We start from the raw sequence: 27,473 nt of genomic DNA, 5'->3' as shown, positions 1-27,473 counted from the left end.
CCATGTGGAGCAGGCAAAGAATCCAGAGAAGTGCTTCCCCCTACTCCTTGGAGGAAGAAGCAGCAGACTGACTGCACACCCCATCCCCCCTGCTCCTATGCCTCTGGGGGAAGGAAGTACAGATATCAGGAACAAAACTGAGCCTGGGAAGAAAGGATGGGTGGGGGGAGGTGTTTTTAAGCTATGGTAACACTTCTCACTGTCCTATTCGGTCTGTTAAGTGTTGTTATCTTAGTGGGGAAATGAATTAAAGTCATGTCCTTTTTCTTCCCCTAATGAGCCTGGGAACTGGGAGAATGAAAAACTGCCCACTGTAGGAGAAGATAATGTTCAAGAGCATCTAAGGAATGTGAAGGTGCACAAGTCCATGTGATCTGACGACATGTATCCATGGGTCTCTATCCTGGGTTTGAGTGAGTGGCAGGGTTTCGGTTAGTGGGGGAGGGGGCTACAGTGGTGGCCCCCTGTGAGAAGCTTCTTGAAGCCCCCCCGGCTCCAAGTCAAACCCATCTCTGTGGGAAGGCCAGGCCAATTAGCTGTGCCTCTGTGATAACTTATTTAACAAGGGGAGCCTTGGAGGAGGAGTTGGAGTTGTGAGGAGAAGTTGTGAGAACATCTGGCAGACACTGAGGTCAGTAGAAGAATAGAGAACTAGTGGGGAGGTGTGCCAGAGCAGAGCCACCCTGCAGCCAGGGGTGAGACAGCAGAGCTCCGCCCCCTGCCTGCCACCCCATGGGCCCCACCCCATGCCAGGTCACTGCACTGAAGAAGGCTGGAACTCTGTGGGGAGAAGTCCCCACTACTATAATTTGGCACTGGGAGGACTGCAACATGCAGGGATGGCCCATGTTGGAGCAACATGTGAAACACTGTGGCCCATGGGAGTGACTCATGTCAGAGCTCGTTTGTGGAGAACTGTCTCCTGTGAGAGGGGGACTATGCTGGAGCAGGGGAAGAATGCCAGAAGTTGTACCCCCTCCTTGAGATGGAAGAAGTGGCAGGACTGATTGCACTCCCCCTTTCCTGCCCTCTGCACTGCTGAGGGGAGAAGGTAGAGGTATTGGGAGCAAAGCTGAGCCCAGGAAGAAGGGAGGGGTCAGGGAAAGTGTTTTCAAGATGTGGTAATGCCTCTCATGGTCCTACTCTGTCTGTTAGGTGGTGTTGTTGTTAAGTGTCTGTATTAAATTTATGTTCTTTTTTTCCTTCCCCTAATGAGTATGTCTTTTGCCTGTGACTGTAATGGGTGAGTCATCCCTCCCCATCCTTATCTCGATTCCTGAGCCAGCACTGGTGAAAAAAGGGGGGAGTGAGCGGCTGGGTGGTGCTCAGGTGCCCTCTGAGCTCAAACCACAACAGTCCTGAGGGAACTGGTGGACAAGGTGGTTAAGCCACTATCCATCATATTTGAGAAGTCATGTCAGTCTGGTGAAGTTTCCGCTGACTGGAAAAGGGGTAACATTACCCCCATTTTTAAAAAGGGAAATAAAGAGGACCAAGGAAACTACAGGCCAATCAGTCTCACCTCTGTGCCTGGCAAGATCAAGGAACAGATGCTTCTGAAAACTATGCTATGGCATGTGGAAAATAAGGAGGTGACTGATGACAGCCAAAATGGCTTCACAAAACGCAACTTGTGCCTGACGAGTTTGGTGGCCTTCTACAACAGGGTTACAGTGTTGGTGGATAAGGGAAGAACAACTGACATCATCTACCTGGACTTGTGCAAAGCTTTTGACACTGTCCCACACTACATCCTTGTCTCTAAATTGGGAGACATGGATTTGATGGATGGACCACTCGGTGGATAAGGAATTGGCTGGATGGTCATGCTTAAAGAGTTGTGGTCAACAGCTTGGTGTCCAAGTGGAGAGCAGTGACATGTGGTGTTCCTCAGGGGTCAGTATTGAGGTTGTTGGTGACATGGACAGTGGGATTGAGTGCACCCTCAGCAAGTTTGCTGACAACACCAAGCTGTGTGGTGTGGTCGACAAGCTGGAGGGAAGGGACGTGCCATCCACAGGGACCTTGATATTACTGATTTGTTATTAATTTTAGCTGATTTTAATGATTTTTAGTGATTTTAATTTAAATAAGAAAGATTAGGCCTAATCAATTAAATGGAATTCTACAGGAGTATTGGTTTTATAATAGTTAAGAAAAAATAGTATAGTGTAATGTTTTAAGTAGCCATAAAAATACTATATTTAGTTTAGAGTAACCATACAACCAGTCATGCTGGTACAAAGTTCTTTGTAAAGTCCCAGGCTAAGGCCGCATAGCTGGTAATAGTCATTAACCAGATTTCTGTTCAAAGAATAAGATTCATGACCAGGTACTACTGTTAGGCTGTTTTGTATGGACGATTTCTTGCCTTGTCAACCAGGATGTTCTAAAGGATACATTGTGAAGGGACCTTCACAAAAAAAAAAATAAAATAAAAAAAAAGGCTGGATGGCCAGGCCCAAAGAGTGGTGGTGAATGGAGTTAAATCCAGTTAGCGACCAGTCACGAGTGGTGACCCCCAGGGCTCGGTTTTGGGGCCACTCCTGTTTAACATCTTTATTGATGATCTAGACGAGGGGATCGAGTGCACCCTCAGTAAGTTTGCAGATGACACCAAGTTGGGTTGGGAGTGTTGATCTGCTCGAGGGTAGGGAGGCTCTGCAGAGAGACCTGGACAGGCTGGAGCGATGGGCTAAGGCCAACTGGAGGAGTTTCAATAAGGCCAAATGCCGGGTGCTGCACTTGGGCCACAACAACCCCCAGCAGCGCTACAGGCCTGGGGAGGAGTGGTTGGAGAGCTGCCAGTCAGAGAGGGACCTGGGGGTGTTGACTGACAGCCAGCTGAACAGGAGCCAGCAGTGTGCCCAGGTGGCCAAGAAGGCCAATGGCATCCTGGCTTGTGTCAGAAATAGCGTGGCCAGCAGGGACAGGGAAGTGATCTTACCTCTGTACTCGGCACTGGTGAGGCCGCACCTCGATTCCTGTGTTCAGTTTTGGGCCCCTCACTAAAAAAGGCCATTGAATCACTCGAGTGTGTCCAGAGAAGGGCAACGAAGCTGGTGAAGGGTCTGGAGCACATGTCGTACGAGGAGCTGCTGAGGGAACTGGGGTTGTTTAGTCTGGAGAAGAGGAGGCTGAGGGGAGACCTCATCGCCCTCTACAACTACCTGAAAGGAGGTTGCAGAGAGCTGGGGATGAGTCTCTTTAGCCAAGTAATAAGCGATAGGACAAGAGGGAATGGCCTCAAGTTGCACCAGGGAAGGGTTAGACCGGGTATGAGGAAGTATTTCTTTCCAGAAGGGGTTGTTAGGCGTTGGAATGGGCTGCCCAGGGCAGTGGTGGAGTCCCCATCCCTGGAGGTGTTTAAGAGTCGGGTTGACATAGCGCTGAGGGATATGGTGTAGTTGGGAACTGTCAGTGTCAGGTTAATGGTTGGACTAGGTGAGCTTCAAGGTCTTTTCCAAACTTGATGATTCTGTGACCTTGAAGCATGTTAAAGTTGTAATGTGAGCCAAAGTCCTTGAGACAAGGACATTGGAGGGTCTTGCGAGTCAGTGCTCCATGGTGGTCATAAAAGCAGCACTTCGACTCAATTTAAAAACAAAACGCACATGACTGGAAAGGGGTGGGATTAAGAAAATTAATTATGAGAATTGATATGACTATGTATGAGAATGTTTACTATGCATCATTATATCCTATATAATCAGCACACTACACGAGTTAGGTGTGCGTTGCTGGTAAGACCACTCCCCTACGCACGCAGACATTAATAAAGAAGCTTATCTACATCATATTGTTGTCAATTTCTTTTATCCCGTTTGGGGACATTGACAGGCTTGAGAGGTGGGCCCATGCAAACCTCATGAAGTTCAACAAGGCCAAGTGCAAGGTCCTGAACCTGTCATGGGTTGAGACAATTCCATGCACAAATACAGGCTGGGCAAAGACTGGATTGAGAGCAGCCCTGTGGAGAAGGACTTGGGGGTATCAGTGGATGGAAAACTGACTGTGAGCCAGCAATGGGCACTCACAGCCCAGAAAGCCAACTGTATCCTGGGCTGCACCAAGAGAATCATGACCAGCAGGTCAAGGGAGGTGATTCTCCCCCTGTATTCTGCTCTTGTGAGACCTCACCTGGAGTACTGTGTCCAGCTCTTGGGCCCCCAACACAAAAAGGACATGGATCTGCTCGAGTGGGTCTGGAGGAGGCCACAAAGATGATCAGGGGGCTGGAGAACCTCCCTTATGAGGACAGGCTGAGAGAGCTGCGGTTGTTCAGCCTAGAGAAGAGAAGGCTCTGGGGAGACCTTATAGCGGCCATAGAGCACTTACAGGGGGCCCACAGGAAAGATGGGGAGGGACTCTTTCTCCAGTGGTGTAGTGATAGGACAAAGGGTAATGGTTTTAAACTGAAAGGGTTAGATTTAGATGAGATATAATGAAGAAATTCTTTCCTGTGAGGGTGGTGAGACACTGGAACAGGTTGCCCAGAGAAGCTGTGGCTGCCCCCTCCCTGGCAGTGTTCAAGGCCAGGTTTGACGGGGCTTTGAGCAACCTGGTCTAGTGGAAAGTGTCCCTGCCCATGGCAGGGGGGGTTGGAACTAGATGATCTTTAAGGTCCCTTCCAACCCAAACCATACTATGATTCTATGGATGTGCCCTTGCAGCAAAAAAGGCAAATGGGATCCTGTACTGCATTGGACAAAGTATTGCCAGCATGTTGAGGGAGGTGATCCTTCCCCTCTACTCAGCACTGGTGATGCCACACCTGGAGTCCTGTGTCCAGTTCCAAGCTCCTCAGTACAAGAAGAACATGGACATACTGGAGAAAGAGTCCCACAAGGGCCATGAAGATGAAGGGACTGGAGCATCTCTCCTATGAGGAGAGACTGAGGGAGCTGGCACTGTTCAGCCTGGAGAACAGAAAGTTCAGAGGGGATCTTATTAACATATACAAATACCTCTACAGAAGGTGCAAAGAGGACGGTGCCAGGCTCTTTTCAGTGGTACCCAGTGACAGGACCAGAGGCATAAACTGAAACACAGGAGGTTTCTTCCAAGCATCAGGAAACACTTTTCATTGTGAGGGTGACCAAGCACTGGCACAGGTTGCCCAGGGAGGTTGTAGAATCTCCATCCTTGGACACATCCAAAAGCTATCTGGTCATGATCCTGGACAACTGGCTGTAGGTGGCCTTGCTTGCACAGGGGGGGTTGGATCAGATGACCTCCAGAAGTCCCTACCAACCTCAACCATTCTGGGATATAATATGTATTATATGTGACATATTATCAAAATGATGCCATTTCAGTATTTTCAATTAGAGTACTTTTTCTTTATTGACTCCTTTTGCACATCCCCAGAGAACACCTGGCAATTGTGGGAGAGGGAAATAACTTTCATTCCTACTTCTGACCAGAACCCAGTTGCAAAGACAGAACTGTGTATGTTCAGAGGGGGATGATCTACATTTAGCTTTCTATCACCTCTGGTGTTTTAGAAAATAGCTCAAAGTCAAGTCAGTCCACAGGGATATATCTATGCAGGAACTCACTGCCAGTGTTACTACTTCCTAGTGGTAGCATTAATTATGTTTTTCTTGACATTGCACAAAAAAGGTCGGCTTGGTAATGCCACCAGGAAGTATTTACTTGCAGTGCAACCCACAGGCAGATCCGGTGCAGCTAAATTTACTGCTGAAGAAAAACCAAAACAAAACTCTGCTTCCCTCTTTCCTGTATGTTTTCAAAGCTCCTACACATATAGAGGATTCCACATGGAAGGTTTTACCTTGGTGATATGCTCCGGTACTTGATCTGGCTGACTGCTGAACTCACCACCTATCTGGAAGTCACTGACGCAGGAAATCGAGTCTCTGAGCTCGGTGAGTGTCTGGCTGCCCAGTACAAGGACTGTCTGATAGGGTTTGCGTTCTTTATGCTACAAAGAAAACAGCACATGGCTTCAAATAAAAATCACTTGTCAGCATCAGTACTGCTCTTGACAGCTTGAGGTCATTAATGGCAGCATATGGCACATCACCTCTCTGTACAAGATTTTAAACAGCATCTTGCCTCAGCTTCTCCTAAGGCTGCCATTTATTAGTTTTATTCAGAAACTTAAAAGTCACATTTCCCACTGAAAAGTGCAGGAAAGGAAGTCTGAGCACACTTATCCCAAATCCAGAAAGAGTACTTTAGTTTCAGAATTTGAGCTTTCTGTGAGATCAACTGACTGCTGAGTAATTATTGTAAAAGTCTCCTTCTGCAAACCACTAACAGAATGAAAGCCAGATTCTGAAATAGCCTTAAGAAGTTACCACAGTTGAAGGGTTTACCATGCTTCCTCAGTGGACTTACTGATTTTAACTGCTTGGAAAAGCAAGATATTACCTGAGTAGGGTAGACACATCAGAATACAACCTAGAGAATTTGGCACCAACCTTCTGAAAGATGACAGGATAGAAGATGTTCAGAGTTAAAAGTAGTTCTCCCTCCTCAACTAGATCTGTTGGATTGTTTGGCCTCTTTCCAATTGCATGTGACTCCTTGAAAAATAAAGATACATATATATTATATTGGTAACTACTTATATATCATAGTCCATGAATAAAAGTCTGAGAAACGCTGTTCTAACTGTAACTTGCTTTTGACTGTGTAGTCTTCTGAATTGTTAACAGCCTAGTTCCTCCAAAATTGAAAGGTGAGAAACTGCTGTAATTACTGATTTCAAGCATTTTCCTTCATTTCTCAGCTCTGGAAGAGCAATTACAAGATACCTGACTACTCCTTGGCTATTTGTAAAAGGAACAAGCTTTAGAAAACTCTTTTCTCTTAGGATATTAATAATAGCAGGAATAAGTAATAAATAGATATTGTTTTATAGGCTTAATTAATAGAGCACAGGTGCTCTAGGAACAATACTGACAGTTCAATGCAGTCAGTATGCACAGGTGCTCTAGGAACAATACTGACAGTTTAAGCAACTTAGGCTAGGTAATGAAAAGCTAGACATAGATTAAGTGTATGTTAAATAGAACATTTTGAGTCTTTTCTCTGAAGTCTAAAAGTGAATTATGGTGAAAATTGTTCAGGAGATAAGTAACCATGATGACCGAAGACTGCATCAATGAGCAGTGGTGTCCAAAGAGGAATCAGAACGGAACGATAAGAACTAGCTGAAACTGTAGAATACAATGGACTTTTGAAATTGATGATGAATTGAGAGCTGAAAGTTCCTGGAAAATCACCAAAGACTCTTTGTATTGGATGTTAGATCATATATATAGAGGGCGCTTTTTGATAGCTGTTGCCACTCACTGAGGTGATGGCCCAACTCTGAGTTGTTAATAAAGCCAGCCTAGAGGTACCCACAGTCTGGTGAAATCCTTTAACACTACTGAGAGGCCCTCGCATAACGGGAATTAAAGCCTGCTGTCACTCTGCCCTCATGGAACCCAGCTGCTACCAACTTTCATCACTTAATGCTTTGAAATGCTCTTTGAATGCTTTCACATGTAAAGGGGGATTGCAACCCTGAACTTGAGAAAGACTGACCTAGAAACTAGCCGAAGGATGAGGTATATGGAAATAAAAATTAGTCCAACACTTTGTCTTACTAGAGAAGCTTGACATAGCTGGAGGTCCCAATTCCTCCAAAATCCAAAACAAAATCCAGCACTGCCCTTGCCACACTACTATGTTTTAGAAAAGAAGTGAAAGCATTTCCACATTTCCACCCTACTTTAAGGTATAGCCCAGGTGTGAGAACGAGGGAGGGCACTTTTCTGTGGCAGTTAAGTTTCCTCCTTTTTCAACAAAAAAGAGAGAATACTAACTGCACAAACACTTCCAACCAGCACAAAGTATTCTTCAGATTTAGTAAGAGAAGTGTGTACTGCTGTGAGACTTCAGTTCAGAGATACCTGTGCTCCATCCCCTGCATCTCCTTTCCTCATGTGACATTCCAAACTCACAATTCTTAATGCTCTCATCCTGTTCCAGGACACTGTGGTCCCAACCAGCTTTGACACACAAACCAGCTACCACTGGTTTGTGGTAACTGACCTTGTGCTCGTTCTTCAGAAACAGAAGTAAGACACCACTCATTGAAACCCTTTATGAAGATTGCTATTGCAAATATTTTCTCAGATATGCCCTAGGCTAAGAGCCCAAAAACAGTTCATCTCAGCTGACACATGTTTACACCATGTGCCTGGGACATGGGACAGCTGAAACAAGATCCCTCAAGACAGACCAGGAAATCTCAAAGGGAAAAAATACTCAATAGTCACAAGTGAGGCTCCCTCTTCACTATACCTCCATCCCTAACTTTTACAGTAGTTCATGGTTTGTTTGTTCAACTCACAGTCTCCAGCACTGCAAAATTTAAGAACTTAAGTTTTCCTGTTTAGGACTTTAATGGTTGTGAAGACATCTTAAAAAAAAGAGGTACTAAGCATAGTTAAAGGAATTCCAAGATGGCTTTTGAGGGGCTAATCACTACACTCCTGGTTCCTTACAGCTCAGAATGGCTTAGAAACGAGGGTTACAAAGCTCAGAATTAGGAACTTTGTGTCACCATGCTCCTACTGCCTTCTTCTTCAAGCCTTACAGAAACAAGCTCACAATCATTTACACATTAAAACTTAGATTCCAACACAGGTCTCCAGGAGCAAAAACATTATACATTTTGTCTAGCTTTATAAGTTCACATGATGTTTAGTACACTTGATCCCCTAAACAATGCTTTAGTAGCAACCAAATAAAAGCAATCACACAGTGGTAATGAGCTGGAGTTTCTCCTTACTACATTCAGTACCAGACTGTAAGAGCAGAGTTCCTGTCCTACCTTTCTATAAAATGTCTTTAATCTTAATCATTACCTGCAAACTCATATCTGCAAACATTTACAGTGTACAGAGATTCATAGTGATGAAAAAAATAAAGCAGCCAGAAGTTGGATTTTGACTGTGATGAGCTGTCTTGAGATCCTACGAGATGACAGGGAACTTACCAACTCATAGGCAAGAGTTTCTTGTCTGCAAGCCCGATCCACAATAATTGTTTCTTCTCTCCTCTCTAATGCTTTCTTTCTAATTCTGAGGAGTAGGAACACAGGACAAAATTTCATTCAACAACTTCCATGCAGAATCTCTAGGTATAATTTTAAACGACACAAGCTACTACAGTCCAACTTTCAAAGACCAGGATTTCTGGCTGTCTTAGTACAACAGAGTAACTTACAACACTCTTGTCTCCTGACTCCCATAAAACCTGGTAGTACACAGGCCAGATTGTGGACTTTAGCCTGTTTTTTAATTTCCTCTTATGTGCAAATTACACGTTGTTTGTAGGCAGTTTTTTACACTTACAAGAAAAAACAGCAAAATGTTATCTGAAAAGCTTTCCTAGGAAGAACACTTTCCTACATTTGAGGAAGCTGTTTCAACTATCTATCCCTCCCACTTCAGAGAAATTCAATCCACATTCAAGCAAAAAAACAAGGAAAAAAGCACAAATATTTTCAACCCCGTGACACAGATACTTTTCTAAAAAAACCTGAGTATCATTTGTAGAAGAAAGAGTATTGTACACTGATTATCTACTAAAACACATGTATTTAACCACTGCATGAACACCAAATCCCTTCTAACTTCCAGAACAAGTCTATGTACCCTCCAGACCATCCTGAAGGTTTTCAGTAACAATCAGATTTAACACTGATCACAACCTTTACATTAGTACTATGCAAACTGAAATTCAACTACAGCAAAGGCCTGAACTGGCCAAGTATGAATTCAAAGTTCACTATCTGGTAGAAACTTAACATATATTGCTCAACTTCTGAAATGCACCAGTAGTATCAATGAATTCTATAAAGACTGCTACAGACTAAGAGGTATCTTGCTACAACTCCAGTACTTAAGCTTTGGCTGTTACAATGTGACTGTGGGTTACTAGAGCTAAGAGCTACACATTTATTACACAAGGCTTTGGACAAACCTCCCACACATGATTACAAGAAGTCCCCTGCATGATCCAAATTTAGGTGCTAGCTCAGAAGTACCTAGGGCCAGAAATCCTAAGTTCTTCCAATAAGAAAGATGACCTATTCTGTATATCTTAATAAAAAATTCCTAAGTCACATTCAAGCAAAAGGATCATACCAATTATCCTATCATAAGCTGGTGTTTCTGCCCTTAGAGTACTTCTGGACACTGCTTCAGAAAGTACACCATTGCCTGGAAAGGGAACAAGCAGACAGCCATGCTTTTGTGCTTGTTTTCCACCCCACCCCATATCAGGGTACTGTGACCATACTATAACGACATACCGAAGAGTTAGAAGACTGCTATCTTCAGGAATAACATCCGGATCCTTTTCTTTATCAGAAGACATTAACACATCAATGCTAGGAAAATAAAGAAAATAACTATTACACATTTTTTTCATACTTCCTTCATAATGAAAATCAGTTAAGCTGTTCTTAAAAGGAACAAAGAGAGCAAAATGTGAATAAACAAGATATAGCTTGTATAGCCTAAATCAGGGCAAAAGGCCAGTATGGTTGTTAAGATAAAGAACCAGAAGAGTCCTGGAGTTTATATCTGGCTTTCACAGAGATTGGGTAAATTTTATCTTTCTTTTGCCTTCTGACTAATCAAGCATAGCTGCCTATAGAGGTTTAACAAAATGTATGTCCAACACTTTTTATAAACTAAAAATGCCACTTGACTTTTTCAAATCTCATCCACATACTCTGATTTTCTGATGAACTATGGCAAAATCAATGAAAAGGAAACATCAACCTCAACCTGTATGGTAAAGCTAACACCCCCCATCAGATACAAACATGGGCAAGCCACCACATTTACATGAACTGACATTGCTGTATTAGGGCACTAATTTATGCCACGTTTCTTCCAGTGGGAATAAGACAACACTTCTGCCAGAAGTGACAGGTCCACTTTTCCTTGTATCCTTCTTTCCATCTTTTCTTCCTCACTGTTCTTGTATTTGCACAGAATCCAAAGTACAGCTAACCATAGTTTTTTCCTGTAATGCAAATCACTGCAGGATGTGGGAAGGAAAAATGGAACTGCTTTTGGCTGCAGCACTGATTTAACCTGATCATACAAACATTAGGCTTTCATAACATAAATGAGGATGGAATTTCTCATAAACACAACTCAAAAAAATGAATTCTGTGGGATACCATATCTGCTCCCCTGCCAGATTTATAACATAAAGTTCCCACATACCATTCCACAATCCATCTGAAGGCTTCAGATTAGACACTATAATAGTATGAATTACCTTTTCAGAAACATACAAAATAATACTGACTCAAAGACAGTGGTAATTTTATATTACTCACAAAAGAATTTTATCCAATAAAAATAGTCTGAGAAAAATATTTAAAACAGAGAAGTATCACCTGCATCAGACTTGATCTCTTTTGTGTCTTTACTGTTTGAAGACTACATAAAAGCAGGGCTTATACCACTGCCTAAGTTCATGTGTAGTTTGAAACCCAGCATACTCTTGTGCATATCCATCTCTTTACGAGACAAACAAACCACTGCTGAATTCCAGGAAAAATTCCTGGAGTGTACCATTTATTCTCAATAAAATTTATGATTTGATTATATTTTTTCATTATCATCTTATCTTCCCCATAATTTTATAACGTTCCCCATGTCAACAACACTAAGCTAGGTAATACTATCACTGCAGTCATGAATAAGCTTTTAGAGTGGAACTGCATAGGCTTATACAGTAATTGAGAAATAAAAGTCTGGAATCAAACGGTATCAGCTGACAATAAGCAAAAGTCCGAGACAAATTTTTGGTTGTGGGTAGGCAGCCTAGTTCTCATGACCAATAAATTCACTATTGAATCATACAATCATAGAACGGTTTGAGTTGGAAGAGACCTTCAAGACCATCTAGTTCCAACACCCCTACCATGGGCAAGGACACCTTCCACAAAGCCCCGTCCAACCTGGCCTTGAACACTTCCAGGGAAGGGGCATCCACAACTTCTCTGGGCAACCTGTTCCAGTGTCTCACCACCCTCACAGGAAAGAGTTTCTGCCTTATATCTCATCTAAATCTACCTCTTGCAGTTTAAGACCATTACCCCTTGTCCTGTCACTTCACCCCCTGATAAAGAGTCCCTCCCCATCTTTCCTGTCAGTCCCCTTTAAGTCCTGGAAAGCTGCTATAAGGTCTCCCCAGAGCCTTCTCTTCTCTAGGCTGAACAACCGCAGCTCTCTCAGCCTGTCCTCATAAGGGAGGTGATCCAGCTCCCTGATCATCTTCATGGCCCTCCTCTGGACCTGCTCGAGCAGGTCTATGTCCTTCTTATATGGGGGCCCAAGAGCTGGACACAATACTCCAGGTGAGGTCTCACAAGAGCAGAATAGAACCTCCCTCAACCTTCTGGCCACACTTCTCTTGATGCAGCCCAGGACACGGCTGGCTTTCTGGGCTGTGAGTGCACATTGCTGGCTCACAGTCAGTTTTCCATCCACTGATATCGCCAGCTCCTTCTCCAAAGGGCTGCTCTGAATCTGCTCACTGCCCAGCCTGTATTTGTGCATGGGACTGCCTCAACCCATGTGCAGGACCTTGCACTTGGCCTTGTTGAACTTCATGAGGTTCTCACAGGCCCACCTCTCAAGCCTGTCCAGGTCCCTCTGGATGGCACATCCCTTCCCTCCAGCGTGTCGACCACACCACACACCTTGGTGTTGTCAGCAAACTTGCTGAGGGTGCACTCAATCCCACTGTCCATGTCACCAACAAAGATGTTAATCAGCCCTGGCCTCAATACTGACCCCTGAGGAACACCACATGTCACTGCTCTCCACTTGGACACCAAGCTGTTGACCACAACTCTTTAAGCATGACCATCCAGCCAATTCCTTATCCACCGAGTGGTCCATCCATCAAATCCATGTCTCCCAATTTAGCGACAAGTATGTAGTGTGGGACAGTGTCAAAAGCTTTGCACAAGTCCAGGCAGATCATGTGAGCTGCTCTTCCCTTATTCAGATAGAAGATAATTTGAATTTACTATTGTTTAGTTAGCTTCTTACCATCCAGCAGTACACAAAGAGTTTTAGCCTTCCCGTCTTACAGTTTTCATCCCAAACAGAAAATCATTCTTTTTAAATTACCGAGTTATCCTTAGGTTCCCACTTGTGGAAGTGGAGGCAGAGACAACTGAGTCCTCTATCAAGTGCAGACCAAACCACTGCTGAGGAACAGTAATTTAACTAACATAATGGAGGACAACAGCACCTTGGAGAACACAGAACAAGCATTAGCCTTTCTGACGAGGCTGTTCTCCATTCAGCGTAGATTAGCATTATGAATAGCCCACCTAATGACGTAATGTACAGACACTGACAGGCAAAGCAACTCACAAATGACCCTTCTGTGGAACTGGCATCCCACCAGCATGATCAGACTAATTATCTGAGTCTTCCTGCACATGGACCAGTGACCCTATTCACCAAAATGCCCCAAGTCACTTTTTGAAGAAATGACTGTGTATTTTGTTCTGTAAACACCACACACGTTATTTGGAGGATCTGAAAACATCTATTACCTACCATTGTGAAGTTTAACCTTCATCAAAGGTGACAGTTTCCCATTTCCGTTTTATGCATACATATGTCAGAACTCACTAAATATACTTGTGCTTTCCCTCTCTCCCACAGGTCTAGGCCAGGGATCTCTGGCTGTGGTATCCACACCATGCTCACTAAATGCCTGCTGCAGGAAAAAAAATTAACTATGCCCAGAAAGCAGCACCAAGCAGACACAGTGTAAAATAGCTGGCACGTAAACTGCTTCCTCTTTTTCCTTGTAAGGACGGAAAGATATCTAGTACAAAGAGATACTGCCACTGAATCCCTGACAGGTTCCATGGACCCTTGCAAGCCCAGATACTGCCATTTCTCACTCCTGGAAAGTCAGAAACCCTCAATTTCTAAAGAAATGTTACACAAAGCACTTCTTTCAGTATTTTGGATCAGTCTAGTAATATATGGCATATGACATTGTATCACATGCACTGAAGCCTTGAAAGGCTTTGCTGTATAGCTTTTTACACAGGCCATGCTGGAGTTCCTGGGTAGCTCCACTGCAGCCAGTGGAACCACATCACTAATATTTGGTCCACGGTCCTGAGAGAACCAGGCTTTAAAATGGAAAGTATATGCTAATCCCTCCAGAAATTAAGGCTAAGTAGTCAGTGTCATACACCTAACAGATGAAAGTGCAGGCAATACAAAGTTTGCACTAGTCACACCTCACTCCTGAGAGCCACAATGGCAGGATTCCACCGTGTCCCCACACAGAATATTCCCCGCACACAAGACAAATACATTCAGTGCACTCAGTTATGGTAGAGGGGCAAACACTGGCCGTACTGCTTAATGGACACTGAGGTGAACTGTAGGAGACTGACAAGGAACAATAGTTGAAAGTCTCACTTGGAAAAAGCACGCAAAGCATTAGAGGAAATTTATGTCCCCTAGAAAGATATTTTAAGGCAGCTATAAATAAAAAGGCCAAAGGCAAGTTTGTGGAAATTTGGACATGCAAATGGACCATCAGTGAAGCCGTGATTTTACTTTTCTCAGAATATTCAGGCAGCACAAAAAGCTTCCTCAGTTTCAGAAATTAGAAGATGCTTTAGTATTTTGCCTGATATTTTTGTAGTAAGCAGATACAGTGTTTATAATACTCTTTATATTGCGTATATTTTAAAGGCAGTACCTTCATCACCTTTGAGACACTAATACTACAAGATGCTAAATACTAATACATTAAGACGCTAATGCTAGCTTAATACAGCTTTATAACACATTCCTAGAGATATTGACAACTACTCCTTCTAATAAAACAAGAAGGTGAATTAGGGCTGAAGTGGAATAAGGTAACTCTAAGCCTCACCTCCCTCAACCTACTGATTTGAGTCTTAGCCTGTCCTTCATGTACACAACAAATCACTCAGAAGGCAAAACCAAGTAACATAATTTTGTACCTGCAACATTCCAGCACTTCAGTTGCTCAAACACCAATAATGAATCCCAAGCTAAACCTCTTTGCTCACAGACCACTAAGGCATTTAAACAAAATTTAAAATTTGACCCTCCCATTTGAACAAAATTTAAAGCTTTACCCTCCCTACACCTTGGTTATTTAAGAGAACTACTGATCGAATCTCCTAGCTAAGGACACCATTTTACACCTGTTTAAAATCTTATGGAAAAAACAATTAATCTTTTTAATGATTGTCTGCATACCACTCAAGCAGTAAGCAAAGCATTCTTACCAAGTCAAATTCAAGTGAGTGAAGATGGAATTTTTTTTCTGCATTGTTTGCAGGAATGTATTACACAAAGAAAATAGAAGAAAAAAAAAAAATCAACCACAACACACTGAGATGCACAAAGAGTTAAACAGTATTTAAACATTACACCATTTCTCCTTAACAGACCCTAAATCGTCAAGAATACTTAAATGTACACAGTGTCACTATATTCTAAAGAAGATTTAACTATGGATATTGAAAAACTTCATCCTGAGTCTATGAAGGATTCTCTTAACCTACTACTATTTTAAAAATAAATACAGGAGGAGTATCCACATCTTCCCATCTCTCTACTACTCAAGGAAAACCTCCCTAACTTTCCAGAAGTTCCCTTACAAGTCAGAAAAAGTCTGTGTTCATATCCAGGATATGTTCATTTCAGCATCTAGAAAACTGTATTTACACCAATAATAAATGTGACCCAAGACACCATAGAACAGATCTTGGTGTAGTCCGATGTTTTCATTTCTTCTCAAGGGAAGAATACAAACAGCTTAGAGCAGGCAAGTGAAAGTGACCAGAGGTAGCAATTTGAGGTTGGCCAATGTAAAGGAGAGAGACTCAAGAGGCTACGACTATTTAATTTAAAAGCAAAAGCACGCAGAGATTAGGGATTGGGATTTCTAGCCTGCACAGGGGAAAGGTCACACCAGGATGTGCAGGTTTATCTTCATTCTCCTACAAAGCCAGCAAAGCAGCTGCCAGATGATCTGTTCTCTCCTCCTCATAAACTGCCTGTCCTTTTTTTCTTTCCCAAACCTTTCCACTACACACCACCACTTTCTCCAGTACACTCAGAAGCAAACAGACAGCACTGCTCTGTAACACCAGCAAACGCAGCAGATGAAATGTAGCAGTCATAGGTTGAAGAAAGCAGAACAATGAAAAATGAAGGGAAAAATAAACAAAGCATAGAAAATCTTCTTAGAATTCAAGTGAAAATAGCAACAGACAGGCTCAAGCAACAGCAGAGAATAAGCCATGGCACAGGAGCAATCAGAGACTACATCTGCACTGCGAAAGCTTACAGAATAATTCCCACAGTTGCTGCCACACCAGAACACATGAACTGTTTTTAATACTAACATCAGTCTCTATTTTTACTAAGCCTAGTAATGGTAAAAAATTATCCTAGTCACCAGAACTCTGACATCTGAAGTAAAGCTATGCTTTAGTTAAGCTAGCATTAGAAAAAGTGAGAATGACTGCCAAATTTCTTCTCTGTTGGCATGGCAAGATATAATTCAGTAAGTGTTGATTTTTTCCTGATTAAAAATGACCCTAAAGGTCGTGACTTCTGAAAGGCTTATTAAGATCTCACCATTACACACAACACTCACACAGGTATATCTCGGCTCAGACACTGAACTCTGTGCCCCTGGGGTCCTATTCCTATTCTCTGTTGCCTTTTACTAAAGCAACAAATGTTCCTACCTTCCTCTTCCTCTGAGGTACTATCATCATGTAAAGGAACAATAATTATCGAATTAACTTTGTCCAGCTAATGAGTTTATCTCAGATAGTGTTACTAATGTTGTTTTTGCTGTTATCCCCATAATTTGGGGTATAAGTCTGGAAACATTAGAACGACATGCTCATGACAACACCTGCATTTTTTTATAGGCATCTTGCATGTACAGCACTGAAGGAAAAGCCATCAAGAAGAGCTCAATATATAGTGCAATTCTAGTTACATTTACCAAATTATGCCTTCTGCATCACTTTTGAGACCATGTTCATTGTATTCAGTGCATGAGAGTGAAGAACCTCCATTTTGCCTTTGAAATAGCTCGACAGTACTTCTGTGCCTTTGAGGAAATAACTGAAGGACAGAACTTGCACAAATCTATACACATAGCAACAGAACTATGGCAAATCATCATCTGTGATGCTTTCTGCAGAAATTACTGCCTGAAATCAGGTCTTTCCTACAGGTGAGAGGTGATTCTCACTATTCACGTGAGCTGAGAGCCTTCCAGTTTTAGCATGCTAGACCCCACTGCTTCAACCCCTAGACGGTTCTCTTCTTTCAACACTATTTGCAATTCACTGCTCCACAAATACGAGTGAAGTTACAAGTGTAGAACAACCGCACATTTTTTCTTTCCTGACCCCAGTGCAACCTAGACTGACTGGGCAAACAGCATTATTCCCCGCACAAAGAAGCACCTGCATGGCTTTGACTTCACCACTAGCCCTGACAGGAACAGTCGGTAGAGGCTAAGGGCCCAAACAAGCTCAACAGTTAATGTATGTTGCCAGTTACGAGAACTCATCTGAATGATGTTAGCACAAACAGATACCTGGGTCTTTTTCTTCAAATAAGGTACGCCTTTCATTTTGCAACTGGGGCCTCCTAAAGCTATGCACATGTTCAGATACTCGTTGGGTAAAACTTAAGGTAACACGCTGCTAACTATTTACTTAAGAAACTTTTAAGTGCTGAACCGTCTGTTCGTGAATTCAAGGCCATAACAAAGTTTCTGCCAGTGGAGCACCACCCTCTAGAAAAACGATGTTCTCCTTCACTGCGTATTTACCCGGGAGATAAAAAACCCACATGGCACAGACCCCGAAAAGACTGTTCGGAAGCGGTTTTTTGCCCAGGCACCTCCCGCCTCTCCTGAGGAACCGGTGCAGCGTCTGAGCGACAGCATCTACGACCCCCGCCCCGGGGCGGCCGCCCCTGCACCAGCACCGAGCCAGGCCGAAAGCTTCCCGCCAGGACCGGGGCCACAAACCCCCGCCTGGAGAAAGCCGGTGGTTCCCGCCCCGGCCCGCACACCGCCGCCGGCCCCGCAGTCACCTGCACACGGCCCGCAGCTCGGCCACCGTCTCCGCCGTGCAGCCCAGCTCTGCTGCTACGGCCGCGGCCGCGTCCGCCTCGGCCGCCGCCCCCACCGCCAGCGAGAGGTCGGGCGGCCCCAGCTCCTGCCGCCAGCAGCGGCCCAGTGCGCCCACGCGGAAGACGCGGGTGTACAGCTCCGCCGCCTCGTAGTCGGGCGCAGCCCCCGCCGCCGCCGGCGTCTCGGCCGCCGCCATGGCCGCCAGTCCCGCGCGCGGCCCGCCGGGGCCTGTAGTCCGCTGCAGGGAGCGTCAGCGGCCGCCGCGGAAATGCGTCACGGCCGCCCCAGGCCCCAACCGCCCTGTGGGCGGGCCCGAGAGCGGCGCGGCCCAGGCCTCCCGGGGCGGCTCTCCGAGCGCGGGCGTCGGGCCGGAGGGAGGGCCGCGAGGGCGTTGGTAGCGGGCCGCAGCGCCGTCGGTGCGTGCCGGGGGATCCGAGAGGAGAAGCGGCGGGCAGGCTGCCGCTGCGGGAGGCGGCACGGCCCGGGCGGCTGGCGTCCGCCGCCGGCGGAGGGAGGGAGGGTGCGAGCGGGTGGCGGGCCTCCGGGGCCGCGGGTGCCTCGGCGGGCGGAAGGGCAGCAGGGGCGGGGAGAACGGCTGCGGAGCTCCTCCAGCGGTGCTGGAAAGTGCCTCTCAGCGTTCGTTAAAAAAACCCTCAGGGCGTTAAAACCGCACTGTGTCCGTGGTTTTACAGCGGTACCAAGCCTTTCATCGTGCTTTATTGAAAAATTGCATTTTCTCCTACCAAAGTGAAAACTTAATCCTTGCCAGTCCTTTCTTTTATAGCCTTAGGGCGTTTAATAATACAATGAACAGGGTTCCTGAGATAGGTAACAATTTACTTTACTAGCACTGCTCATGTTGTCACTTTAAAAAAAATACAGCTGCTGGCCCTCACCTTTCTTCCTAGCCATGTGGCATTAATGATGCCTTCCAGGAACGATTTTTTAGGCAATATACAAAGGATGCCACAGTACACAATTGCAGAATATTCTTGTGCTGGAGCACCTGGGAATGCTCCACTGGAACAGTGTAACAAAACTGGTGTGAGCACAGCCTGTTAAGAGGAGGCAGAAGTGTTTCTGGATTGAGCTAACCTGATACACCTGTTGCATGTACCAGTTGAACCACAGCCTTCTCACTCGCTTCAAGACAAAATATCCTTCTACTTCTTTAAATAAGAAAATAATACTTGAAAGTATGTTAGCAGGTGGTTTGTTGGAGCAGAGAGTGAAGATAAGACCAGGAAAAGTTCATGAAAGGAGATTGGACTTTTGCAAGCTGCATGGAAGGGGTAGGATAACAAGAGTAGAAGGTGGTCATGACATTTGCCTGCCATTTTCCCAAAGGAAAGTAGTTAAGGTGAGGGGTAAGAATGTAATAGCACCGCCCTATGATATAAGAGCATATTTTGCTTCATTTAGCAATAACAGCATGGTCTAAAGCCCTTATACCTACCCCAGTTATGTTTAGACTTGCACTGCATTCTAATGCTGAATTCTTTTATTAGCTCTCACCTCTGCCTCTTAATTGCAGTTATTATTCCTCATTATGAAAATTTTGCTAAGCTTCAGCCCATTTTTCCTGTAGTTACTGACAGTCTCTATTTGCTTCTTCAGCCACACCCTCTGCTTTCTTCATCCATTACCTCTACACATCCTGACACTCCCCAGCTCTGGAAGAAGGTCTTGATTAAGGGCTATTGCCCTCACTTCCTGTTGTACCCTCCCTGAAACCTACTAGCTCTTCCATGAGGGATTCTCATTCCAATTTCCAAAACTGTGCCTGCCTTTATCTGTTTGTTGTTCTCTCTGTTATACTCTGTTTATGCTATGAACATACCTTTCCCCTTAGTGTACTAAGGACTAGTGCAACGTTAACTGAAATTTGAAAACACCCCATCTCATATCTGATGTAGCCACATCTGGGGTGGAAGTGAGGGGGCTGTACTGATCTAAGAACAGTGTTGACATAAACATGTAGGAGCAATTTGGGCCAAGAGTAGCAGGATTAAACCCTGCTCTTCCAGAAAACTATCAGAGATTTTTAGTGTTCATAAAAATGAGATAAGATACTGGTTTCAAAAACCTTCAAAAACCAAACATGCCAAACTGCAGAAATCAGAGGGCTGGATTTTTTTATAAGACCATGTGAGAACAACATTACAGAATTCCCTGGCACAAGGGTGGTCACTGCAAACCACAGCACTATCATAGAGGGGAGTGTGGTTTGGAGGGGGTAGAGACTGCTGTGCTGTAATTATTCATGCTTCTTGGAATAATCCCCTTGGGCTGTTCAGTTAGAGATATGAATTTCCCTCACTGCCCTTTCTTTCTTCTCCTCATGACAGATTTGATTTTGGAGTTCTTCTGTATTAGCTAAAAAAACCTAATGTAAAGTATGTAAACCTCAAGCAGGAAGACTGGGTAAGGGGAAGCTCAAGGAGGAGCTAAGTTGCAAATACCAAAGCTGATAATTTTTAACCATGAGTGGATAATATATTTTCCATTTCATTTCCAAACTTCAGTACTAAGAAGTCATATGCTTATAAAGTAACTGCTCAATCCAAATCCTTTTAAGAACAAAGAGAGCTACTTATTTTTATAGCTTGGAATTAATCTGCCCTAGGCACAAGGCACATGGCCATTTCAAGGTTTTCAAGAGGTGCTTACTTTCTCTGCAGGAGAGGCTTTAATAGTTCAACATGAAAGCAATGAAGGATGTATGAAGAACTTGAGCAGTGTAAACCAGGCAGGTATTAAGATGAATTCTTTAAGACAAAAGTGCTGAAATCCAAAGAGCATTGAAAGACCATTGGAGTTAGAAAAGTAGAAATAGTGCAAAAGACGACTGGAATGAGCTAATAAAAAGCACCTTACATGCAAGAGGAATAATAGAAGTTGTAGCTAACGTGCTACTGCTGTAATCAGGTAGCCTGCATTCTGTAGTACTGTGGTGTCCTGCGAGCTTAAGAGACTGATTTTTGGAGCTCACATGTGCACAACTCCAGCTACAGTCGGAAACACTGTGGATACATAACCATTCTGAAAAGTCGCTCCTAAATGGTCCAGGAAGTCTAAGGCAAAGACCATAATTAAACATCTTAGTTCCAGGCTAGTCTTTCACCACAACAAACACCCTTCATTCCTTTCCTGATTCACCCAGCCTCAGAAATACATAAATATTTGTCAAGCTAATTGAATGGTACTTGCTCTAACAGACATAGTCTTAATATAAAGACATGGTAATGCTTAATGAAAGGGTAGTTTTGTGGCTTAATCATAAATCAGATTTTATGCTATTCTCAGCCCTGGCTCACATCACTAAATTTGGAGAAGTCAATTAAACTACCCCGGGCTTCTGCTCCAACCCAGAAAAATCACCGTGATCATCACTTAAGCTCCAACAGGAGTGTCATGAGACTAACAAAATTAACGTTTGTAGGTAGTTTGAAAAAACTTTGGAGAATCGGTGTTGAGCACTATTTTTATTTGATATTTTAGAATTGGCTCCATCCTTGTTCATTACCTCAGCCCTGAGCTCTGTGGTACCTTTGTACCTTGGCAGATGAGGAACACTGTCTCTGTTTTTTAAGCACTGTATCAGCACAGCAGTTAGAGAGCTACAGAAAGGTTCCAGGGCTTTGGTTTTAGGAGGTGGGGCTTCAAAGCTGACAGTTTTTTCTTTGCCATGCCATTTACTGCAGACCTTTGTCCTGAGGATGCAGCTGTCTTCTGGATGGCAGCACCCAAACCATTGATCAAACTCAGTCGGAAGTACTCCCCAGTCCTTCTGGGAGAGTATTTTTTAACTCAGCCTAAGCTAAGCCATAGCATTTATAGTATGATCTCACACAGGTTTGCATCAGTACAGCCAGCCTGGTGTTCACCAAGAGTGGGAATGAATGGAAAGGCCTAACAATGTCTTCTATCACTGCTTCCAAAATTCCCATGCCAGTGAACAGTGATCTAGGTGTGTGACAATCTTTGCATCAAAGACTGTCAAAGGCAGCCACTAGCACCTTTCACTGTTGCACCTGAACAGGAATGATCCATTCCTAAAATGTAGCTATAGGTGGGACAACAAGTAGCTTACATTATTTTCACAATAAATTAAAATATCAATGCACATTAATACATTCATAAAGGCTCTGCACAGATCTTTATGTTTAAACACATCATATAAAAAAATGCAGGCAATTTGAAAGCTGGGTAACTAAAACATAATTCTGTCCAAAGTCAGAAGTTAAACTGATTTTTGCATTTCTTCCCAAAAGTGAGAGCACTTCCCAAGGATAGCATGTTGTTTGCCGGGGTACAGCATATTGTTTTGCTGTTATCCAAGGTACACATAAACAATTAAAAAAAAAAAAATGACAGAAACATCCTGTGGTTGGTAATTTCTGAACTACTTCATGGGTGAATATTGCTTTTACATAACCTGGGTGAGAGTTAGATGAATGCAGGATGCTTTCATCTCATGAATGTTGAGCAGTCAGAATGATTTCCCTGAAGGGTTTCCATCTACCTCTAATGCTTGTTCTTCCTTGCCATTAAAACAGCTGAAAGTGGAAGAGGAAGACAAGCTTAAGAGAAAGATGATGACAGGGATGCATACAATCCAAACCAGACCAAACAGAGGTCTAGTCTTTAGGCTGTGAATGTTGCTGACCCAAACCATTCTGATGTTTACAGCTGAATTAGGGTATATTGCTGGAGTAAGGAAAAAATGAAGTCAGACACAAAGCAGCAGTAGTATCACAAAGTGGACACCATCTACAGTTGTGGAGTATGTGACATGTTATTTTCAGTCATGAGCAAGTGCAGCCATAAATAAAATTTTGATCAGGAGGTCAAGCTGCTGCAGTTGTACTAAACTTTTACTCCAGCAGTAATTTCCCAGCATTCATATTTCAAAGCTGGTTTGTACAGTGAAACACTTCAACAATACAAAAATGCGAACCATGGATGCTATTTTCACTTGAAGCTTCTCTGGAAATTCATCATAGATATCATTCCTGGATTTGGGCATGCACTAGATCATGTTTGCTTTTTGTTACGAGTTGGAAAGGAATGCTTAAGGAAATCACATTTGGACTTGAAACTCCATTGGTGAAATTCCCAGCTTGGGAACATGGCATGTCTGTGATATTTGTAGGACAAGGAATTCTATTAATTGAAGATGCTTTTGCATATTATCCACAGCAGAGAACCTTCTTGTTTTATTCCCCAGTACCTGAGAGTCAAACCCTCTTCAGACACACTATTCATTTTCATTTTGTGAAAATTGAATTTTTGTGAAACTAATGGAGTTTTCAGATTTAGTTGTGAAGGAATGTTGTCACGGGCAATGGATGAAAAGCATTTTAGAAAACAGAAGAGGATGTTACATAAATTGCTTCTTGCATCAGGGGAATAATACAGCCTATGGGGACAATTACAGTTTAAGAATTGTGACAAAAAGATACAGATATATTAAGTCCTTGATCCACCTTGATTGGATCTCTTTTCAAGGTTCACACTAGTCTTTGATCCAGGGAATTTTTGCCAGGGTTTTTCCATCATCAGGATCCAAAAGCTATTTATCCCAGAGAGAGCTGTGCACTGGGGACTATTGCAAAATGCTTTGTACAGTCTTACGAACAATGATTCTGTGAAATTATGTAATAAAAATGTGTCACATTTCAACTTCAGCTGAGACTGTTAACAAACAGGAGTTTGATTCTTAACATTATAAACTACATACCAGACCACCTGAAGCTTTTTTTCTTAGATATAGCTGTAAAAATAACTTCAAAAAATACACAAGAAATTCAGGAGTTTAGGTCTTCTTTCCAGAGAATTTGATCTGAGCCTCAATGGCAGCCAACAAGACTTCACTTTCTAACGCCAAACTACAGGTTTCCTATGGCATGGGAACCTTTTGCAAGTCTAGCTATGTCACATATCTAACAAAAGACTAAGAAAATGTTTACTGGTACAATTTTACATACCCGTTTACATAAGGAGGTGAAAGAGTACAGGAAAAGCTCAGATTTGCAGGCGTAGGTAGTGCTACAATAATTACTTAGCACTTTGCCCGTGTAAATTGCCAGTGGGATTGCACTAAGAAACTATAAACCTTCCAGACACTTTTTCCCTTCTAGCAGAAGTATTTTCAAGTTGAAGCATGCAAAGATTTGATGAGACACCAGGCAGGACTATAGCTGAGCTTCTGCAAGATGTCTCAGCTGATCCATCAGTTCCCTTTGGCTGAAGAGTCAGCATATGAATCTTTCATTTGCACAATGTGTAACTGTCCCCTCCATTTCAGAATTTTCCTTTACAGAGTGTGAGGGAAACCTTGTACAGCACTACAATTCATTGTTCAAATTTTTAATTTCTGTTTTATAGACTTTGAGGGTTGATCATAGGAGTACTCTCTGCTTCTCTGGGAAAAAGAAGTTGTCTTGTTTTCTCTTGAATATCTTTCAAAGAAAAGCCAGATGCATTTGATATCAGTGTAAATTTCACTGGCTTGGAAATATGCAAGACTGTATTTACCTGAAAAACATTCTGAATAGTTGTAGCTTAGTTCTGAAACCTAAAGCAAAGGAGACAGATTTCAACTAACTTTCCTTGAAAATTGAATTAGTAAATAAAGTCCTTATATCTATGAAACATTTTGACTTCAGAAAGGTATTTCAATGTGCCACTTGGGTACCTGCTACAGTCGTTTTATGCTACAGTAAGCAGCTCTTAATCTGTACACTTTGGCATCATTTAAAAAAAAAAAGTGGTCCTGAACAGAGGCTGACTTGAAAACAGACATGAGTGTTTGCCAGCTGCCTTTTTAAGTGAGAAGAGGATGAACTGAAGGACATATGCTCACCACTCCAGAAGGGTTGTAACATCACAAATTTGTAATTCTTTTATGGTTAAGGTGTCCACTCAGAGAGATGGATATAGCCTATAACCTATAGGCTATAGGCTATATTGTGGTTATTGTTTTTCTGACTCTCAAAGCTACCTGTAGAAGTCCGTGTTGGTATTTTAGGGTATGTTCTTCATCTGACAGATAACCAAATTTATTTTTTTTTTTACCTGAAGAGCCTTAGTCATGAGCAAGGACCCCATTTTGCCATGTGCAGAACAAAGGGGTGAAAGAGGACAGGATGAATGTGGCCACAGTTGTTTGAATGAGTAGACAGCTGTGATATGGTGCTCTGCCCAGGGTGCCAGCAGTGATTTCCTACTGAAGAGTCCCTCCCTATTCCATCCCTATTCCAGCTTGACAGTGATTGTTCTTGACAGCCCCTGAGGGTCTTGTCCCCATCTTACCCTTTTGTACTATCTCCATGGATTACCCCTAGCAACAATTTTTGTGCTACTTTAAGGGCTTTCTGTTATACCAAGTGATGATACATACTCTGTTGAAAGCTTGTTGTTACGATATCTTGAGAAAATGAGTATTGTATATTCACTTTTGCCAGGGTGAGTGCCAGAGATCGTCCACGTACATTCATTCTCCTCTCACCAACTGTCAGTGAGCAGAGTACTTACTGGACAACCTTTGGTCACAAGTGCCTATATATGACAAAAAAGCAGTGTGAGAATTTTTCAGTTTGCTTTGCAGAGGAGCACTTTTGATTTCTGCTATGTGCCCAGTGGTCTCTTACAGCAAAATTGTTTCAGAAGTGGGTAAATGCTGTGTTTTCTTTTCAAGGGCGTCATTCATTGAGGTATCATGAGTGAGGAGACTATGAAGTAGCATAGCATTGTTTAGATAACAAAGCTGACTGGAAGAATTGTGTTTCAAGCAGGTTCTGGTGAGAACACCTTTTGTGTATAGTTAGACTCTTGCTTAGTAAACTCCACTGAGGTTGTCAGTCTCTTCAGTTATGCCAGTGACCAGCTTCCCAGCTATCAGTCTGATGGCAAGCCAGTTTCTACATAGATCTACCACCTTGGATCCTGAAGGGACATGAAGAGAAATGTGTTTTGAACCTCTTAGGATGTTTTCTATGCTGAGCTACTCCCGGTCTCTGTCCCTTATATCCAGATCAGCAAATCTGATTTGTCTTGAGTAGCTCAAAGAAAGCTGCATCTGAAGGGCTAAAGCTCATGTTCTGCTTTGGATGAAACTCCTTCTTCAGTTAAGCTGTGGAATTTCTTGCACACAATGTTGGGAATGCTGAAGGTTTATACTGATTAGAGAAGTCCAGTCAAATTGATGGAAGAGGAATCTGGTGAGGATTTTTATATACATGCTCAAGAAATTCTTGAGCTGCAAAATAATGGAGCTGGAGAAAGGATTATAAATACTTGTCATGTTCTTATGTTCTTTGAAAGCCTGTGTTTTTTGACAGTGGCAGAGCCAGGATACAAGGCTAGATGGATACTGTGGCTTTTTTTCTGTTCTTACTGCACTCAGGTCACTGCCATTTTATTTTTTAAGAGAAAAATGTGCAGAAAAGTCCCACCCTCGCCAAACACATTCTATCATCATTAGTACTCCCCTGTTCAGACTTCAGGGATTAATTGGCCTATGAATCTTTGTTTCCTGGAATATCTAAAGGATGGAGATAATAGCAAGATATTTTGTCTGAGTTTTTGGAAGTTTATTTTTGATACTGGCTAGTATGTCTGTTGGGCAAATCTTACAATAATTTATTCTGTTGATACAACTTATACATTAGTAGTTATGATGGAGTCTTCTACCATATATAGCATCCAAAACTCTAACATAGAGACAAGTTACCTTTAAGCAGTTCTGTCAACAGGTCAACTACTTTCTATCTCACTCATAAATGGTGCATAAAATCAGAGGGCTTGGAAATTAAAAAAAAAAAAATCACTCATCTTCTAAAAAAGGCAGGGATAGCATGGATTGTAATGCTAGCAATAAGCAAATAACATTCTACTGTATACTGCCTTTTCATCTGGCAGAAAGAGTTACCCTATTCTTTTGAGGTTTTTGCAAAGACCTTTAGGTTAAAGATGAGTGCTGTGAAGAGTGACATGATGTTGACGGGGCAGGGAGCAGAGCACACTGATCTCCATAATACCGTGTTCTGTGAGAGCATCTGACCTCTGATCCTAAGTATAGACAACTGGACTGCTCAGTGGACCTTTTCAGTATTTTGTAGTATCCAGACAATCATGGACAGAAAAATCTCAGCTGTGAGTGATGGTTCCAATGGATCCACATAGCTTCCTGTAAGTTCTAGGGTCATTGCATGGAACCAAGA

At 43.0% G+C, this 27,473-nt stretch overlaps 1 protein-coding gene across 7 annotated transcripts in view; it reads right to left on the bottom strand.

Annotated features, from left to right (window-relative positions):
• Window positions 1–18,467, bottom strand: part of SNAPC3 (small nuclear RNA activating complex polypeptide 3) — a 56,367-nt gene extending 37,900 nt beyond the window's left edge. For all 7 annotated transcript variants that reach the window (XR_012621695.1, XR_012621694.1, XR_012621696.1 and 4 more), the window contains exons 1-5: window positions 18,207–18,467; window positions 10,343–10,420; window positions 9,023–9,107; window positions 6,450–6,554; window positions 5,798–5,947 (exon numbers count right to left, since the gene is read on the bottom strand). Coding sequence is in view for 3 of the 7 variants with exons in the window: in XM_074813089.1 (XP_074669190.1) it covers window positions 5,798–5,947; window positions 6,450–6,554; window positions 9,023–9,107; window positions 10,343–10,420; window positions 18,207–18,442 (654 nt within the window). In the remaining 4 variants the exon portion in view is untranslated. The remainder of the gene's footprint in view (window positions 1–5,797; window positions 5,948–6,449; window positions 6,555–9,022; window positions 9,108–10,342; window positions 10,421–18,206) is intronic.
• Window positions 18,468–27,473: the final 9,006 nt, after the last annotated feature.

Source organism: Strix aluco, chromosome Z (assembly GCF_031877795.1).
Source record: "Strix aluco isolate bStrAlu1 chromosome Z, bStrAlu1.hap1, whole genome shotgun sequence".
NCBI classification, from domain to species: Eukaryota; Metazoa; Chordata; class Aves; order Strigiformes; family Strigidae; genus Strix; species Strix aluco.
This window is presented reverse-complemented; position numbering and strand designations above follow the sequence as displayed.